This window comes from Varroa jacobsoni, unplaced genomic scaffold (genome assembly GCF_002532875.2).
Source record: "Varroa jacobsoni isolate VJ856 unplaced genomic scaffold, vjacob_1.0 scaffold_634, whole genome shotgun sequence".
In the NCBI taxonomy this organism is placed as follows: domain Eukaryota; kingdom Metazoa; phylum Arthropoda; class Arachnida; order Mesostigmata; family Varroidae; genus Varroa; species Varroa jacobsoni.
Window position 1 is genome coordinate 121,087 of NW_019213536.1, and position 5,230 is coordinate 126,316.

Below are 5,230 nucleotides of genomic sequence, written 5' to 3' on the forward strand. Positions count from 1 at the left end.
ATGGTAAGTACGTAGGAACTGCAAGGTTAAGTTTAGGTTAATGAGACAGAGGCAAAGCGTAAGTTCATTAGCATTACATTGCGTGTGTTTATATACACCATATAACTTGTTCTGTAGTTTTTTGTCGATAAGAAAGGTAAAGCAAAGTATCTATTGAGCTTTCGACAATAAGCTCAGGAAACCGAAACAAGGTCGCGTGGTGATAGTCCACAACACACGTATTGTTCAATGCTACGTACGGCGTCGCATATTTACGCCACATATGGTCGTGCTTGTTGTGGATACATTTATCAGGTTATTAAATACGAGAATCATTGGTTCCCTTATCCGTAAAATGTTTGCCTTTGGTTAAAACATAAAATTAGTCTAAGTGTATTCCCTATTGTTAGTAATAGAGCGAACGGTCACACTTCAATCTCAAGGCTTACATATAAACGTAGAAAAACCTAGACACAAAGTAGACCTAGGCACGCTTCCCGTTGATTTGAGTAAATACGTTTTCCGTTAGTTCTTAGAATACTATAGAATTTAGTTTCACACGTTTGTTACGCAAATGTAGATATGACGACACGCTCTGCTCTTCGTTGTACCCACTTCACCGTCTGTGAACTGTTAGAGCTCAATGTTGGTTGCGATACGCGACCCACCATTTTCTTTTTGCTTAGTCCAAAAGGCCCAATCGGCCGGACCACCTGATCATTGACACCCGCTGATAGTGGAACTGGCTGTTGGTATAATGACGACGGCCTGAAGAAGCGGGCGGTAGCATTTACGCACACGGTCCGCCTGTGCGTTTACCTATTTCAGAGTTTGCAATCGGGATACATTAGGTGCCTATCTGTCACGTATAGATATTTTCTGTGTTATACGGACATTAGTAGTGTGTAGTGCAATAGCCGCATATACGATGTTTAAGCTAAATTTATAAGTAGACGTGATCTTGCGTTTCAGGAAACTAAAACTACGGGGGTTTTCTTCTTTAGGAGCATCTCTTCTTTGTCGGCTGGTTGCCTTCGCCGTAGGTGAGTCTTTTGCCATTGCCATTTAAATGCATGAAGCCGATTATCGATTGTCTCGAACAACAGCTGCACATTTGAACACGATTATCATTATCTAATGAAAACATTGCTAAAGGTCTTTTTCTTTTTAGCTATTGTTCCCTCTTCCACCCGCTTGTACGTCAGTGTTAGAGTGAACATGCTGACGAGCGATGGATGAGTTTGTACAGAGAACACTTCCAAGATGTCGAAACGAAGAAGAAACGCCTTTGAGACAATGTGCTTGTCTGACTTTTGTTGAGATTTGCCTCAAATAGTCCTGCACGACAGAGTCATTGATTTTCTCCGATTACTTTGGCTACGCAAGGGATTGTTTTGAAAAAACGTCCTGGTAATTAGATAACTTGCGTTGCGCGCTTAAAGATGTGCGGCCTTTAACCAAGAATTTGAGCTGCTGCCAAGCTGTCACCCTTCGCGGCTGTCTTGAGCATAGATATACTTTTGAATATGTGTTATTTAATTTGCTGTTCACTAAAAAATCCACTTGCTGGAATCGTGTGATTTTCGGAGGGTGCATCGCGGGAATTCGTCGTTACAGGCAGCGGACAATAGTAACTTGTGCCGGTAACTTCTATAGATAAAGTTCACTACAACAGAAACGAATGATGTATAATTAGTCACTGAGGAGCCGGCCATCCGCCTCTGATCATAAGTTGCTGTTTGGCTTTTTGGCCAATTATAACTCACCTTCTAACTGAACCTTAGACATTGCCACAATGGCGTGCCTATGTTCGGCTGCGTTCACTTTGTCAAGAAACAAGCTAGTTACCTCTACTACAACAACGGAATAAAGATGAGATAAAGAAGAGAAACACGATGATAATAAACGAAAAAAAAAAAAAACGTATAACGAAAAAACAGCGGAAACGCTAATCAGCGCTGTAGTATCTACTCGTTATCTTTGCGCGCGCAACGATGCAGATATTTCTTTCATCATATGGGTGTACTTCGCGTTCCCTTACCAGTTGCAGTGCTCCCTCCTGTCTAATGTTACTTCTTCCAGTTTTCGGTAGTGTACCAGCATAATTAGTATGGAGTCCCATTGGCTCTTTCTTCTATTTCTCGTTATAGCTATCGTTGTTACCTTGGCCACAAACCATTAATCCGCCTGTAGTGGCCACAAAATGGTTCCGCCCACCATCGAAGTTCACTATTTGTACCTTGCGGTTAGCCGACAGAGCACAACAAGCAGATCTCACTCATCTAGTTGTTCATCTACCGTCCATCTTGCGCTGTTCAGCCAGCGCCAGGGGCTATGTGGTGTTTCTATAACAGTTTAGCTGGCTGACTGTTTATAAAGCCAATGTCCAGCTTCAGTCGTACCGCCGTTGCCAACAACGGCGTCGGCTACAGTGGTTCTCTGAGACGTTGTCATGTTGAATACGGCGGCAGCGCTCGCTCCGACAAAGGCAAGCGCTGAATTAGCAATCTAGACACGCAGTAACAAGACCTCGCTAGGAGGTCACAAGTAACGCGGCAATAGAAACGCTTGACAATTGGAGCCAACGCAATTAGTATCAGTAGTAGTAGTAGTAGTAGAAAAAGTAAAAGAAGACTGACCAGAAATGGAGTGTTTTTTCTCAGTAGTAGCTACGTTTCGAAGAAATGGCCTGTTCGCGCCTACAAAACGCGTCACTTGAACGGGTTTGGCTAAAGCGCATTGACAGGTTGGAGGCACTATATTTTATTGGTTCGTTCATAACTAATACGGCGAATTTCTAATCGAAAAAAAAACATATTTACTTCCGGTGAATATCTCGTACAACCTACATCTCTACAAGAGGTAACAGCTACATGTTGTTTAGAATTAGTATGGACGACACGCCGTAGTAGTAAACGTAATCTAAACGATTTATTAGAGTTTTTACTCGCCAAAACCACGAGACGCATACAGCTCGTTTAGAAGCCGGCTAACTATTCTTTCAGGAATGTTCAGCTGATACAGAGCTTCCTATGTTATCAGGCCTAATAGATTCAATTAACGGTTACATGCCAAAACAAAGAAGCTCTACACTAACTTCGGATGACTTCGGTGGGGCTCGTTTTTCCGTTTGAAATTTCAACGGGCTTTTCAGCCCTCTTCAACGGCTTTTTTTTTTTAACAAGAAACGAATCTCTGCTAATGGCCAACAGTAAACATGGGGCTATTTGACCTTAGGAAACTGTTTCTTCTCATGTAAAGGTATCTTTTTATCTAACTAGATAGGTTTAGGCCTGACTAGGACCCTCATCTAATATATCTATATATATACAACCAGTATAATTGTACGACTAAGACAAAGTTATCTACAAGTGGTCTACGATCACGGCGTATTTTACTGCATTACTTCAGCGCCTGAGATATTCACTTTAGATAGGCAAACCTTTAGATATGTTATCAGTCGCGTTGATATTTGTCCACTATTGCAAAGACTTAAGGAACTAAGACGAAAAGTAATTTTCCTAACCCTAATAACAGAATAATAACGTGATTTTTTTTGGCTGCATCCATTGCTTCCGTTTATTTCTACTGTCTTGGGAAGATAAATACTCATTATTTCAGCATGCGGTCACGTGCGTCCTACAACACCAATAGCTAGATAGCAACTTTCGCAACACAGTATGATTCCCTTTGAACTTTGTATACAAAACACCCGAACATTTAGTTCGTGGTGCTAACAACAAAGAATAGTTTCATCGCATTATAGCTTTTATGATTTTTATAATACATTTTTATACAATCGATTAAGTAGCAATTACCAACAAATTATAACTACCTTATCAATCATTACTTTTCTTAACATGTTCTTTTATATTATATATATAGTAGTAAAGCATTTTTAATCTATATATATATAATGCTTTCCTATAAATAATGATTGATAATGTTCACTAGGAAGCGGATCTCAGTACTATTATTTCGCTCATCATGGAAAGCATCTCGATGCAGGACAATGTATGGACTGTATGTCCCTATATTAAATCCTCGGTATAACACAACGGCTGTTTCCGATCGTTGTTGCTCCTGCGTCCGAGGAAATTAGTTTGCATTTTTATAATAATAATAATAATAAGTACCACTATATGGTACGTTGAAATGGTACTTGATGAAGGTATCTGCATAGCGAGTCACTCATTAACAGACATCATACTAGGAACCGTAAAGATGCTGCTGATAATCAAATAAGTTTACTTTGTAATGCACCAGACTTGCCCTAGAGAAAATTGATAATTCTCCTTTTGATGATGCACAGTCACTGCTTTATTCCTTTGGTAGCGGCCAGTGAGGTCAAAGTAAATACTTTTTAAATTCCCAGAAACCGCTGAACGTCGCTTCTGTAAGGACTGCCGAAACCAATCGAATTTCTGATGAGTGGCGTACCTTAATTCATTTAGCTAGGATTATGGAAGACCTGGATTACCCGTCTAGCTTATCCTTACGCGAAAACGGCCTCCAGAGGGAGTCAGAGGACGCACGTCCTGAAGTAGCACACTCATTTATGATAATCTTTTGCACTGCCATGATTTAGACGTATTTATTACTCCATTGTTTAAGCTAACCAATAGATTTACTCGGAAAAATCGTACTATAGATCGAGGTTTAAACATGATTGAAGAATTTTTCCACCTTGTCCAGAGTCTTGCTACTTTGCTCGTTATTTTTTATCCACATAAATGTGAAAGCAATTGCTGTATAGGTTAGGGTACACAGTATCGCAATGACAAAAGTTCTCGTCTATACAATTCTAAGACTTCTCCTCTAAAGAAATTAGGTAAATGAATTTGAATGGACGTTCGAGTTTTACCTTGCGTCTGTCGAAAAGCTCCGGATGAAGTGTCGCATATACATAGATAAACATGAAGCGCAATGTTCCCTTTGTCCCCCACCCGCTTTGACTTCACTTTCCCCTATGCTGTGAATTGCAAATTTTTACAACTATTATTACTCTGGTATCAAAGTAGTGCTGTTATGTAATATTCGTTTGGGTCCTAGATAAGAGAAAAAAATATTTATATTAAAAAGATGATTGTAGAGTTTATTTGGTAGTCTGTTCCTGATGATCTTGAATGGGCTTGAAAAGTACGGGTTTAGCTATAACAGAACGGTACGAAATCTTAGCAAACAAGAAGAGAATATGATGAGTATCAAAGTAAAAGGAAAACTTCACATACATATATATATATGTATATGT

At 39.8% G+C, this 5,230-nt stretch overlaps 1 protein-coding gene across 3 annotated transcripts in view; it reads left to right on the plus strand.

The window, feature by feature from the left end:
• Positions 1–5,230, plus strand: part of LOC111262192 (uncharacterized) — a 60,234-nt gene that overhangs the window by 13,248 nt on the left and 41,756 nt on the right. For all 3 annotated transcript variants that reach the window (XM_022836268.2, XM_086968987.1, XM_022836266.2), the window contains exon 2: positions 952–1,022. In XM_022836268.2, coding sequence (XP_022692003.1) covers positions 952–1,022 — 71 coding nt within the window. The remainder of the gene's footprint in view (positions 1–951; positions 1,023–5,230) is intronic.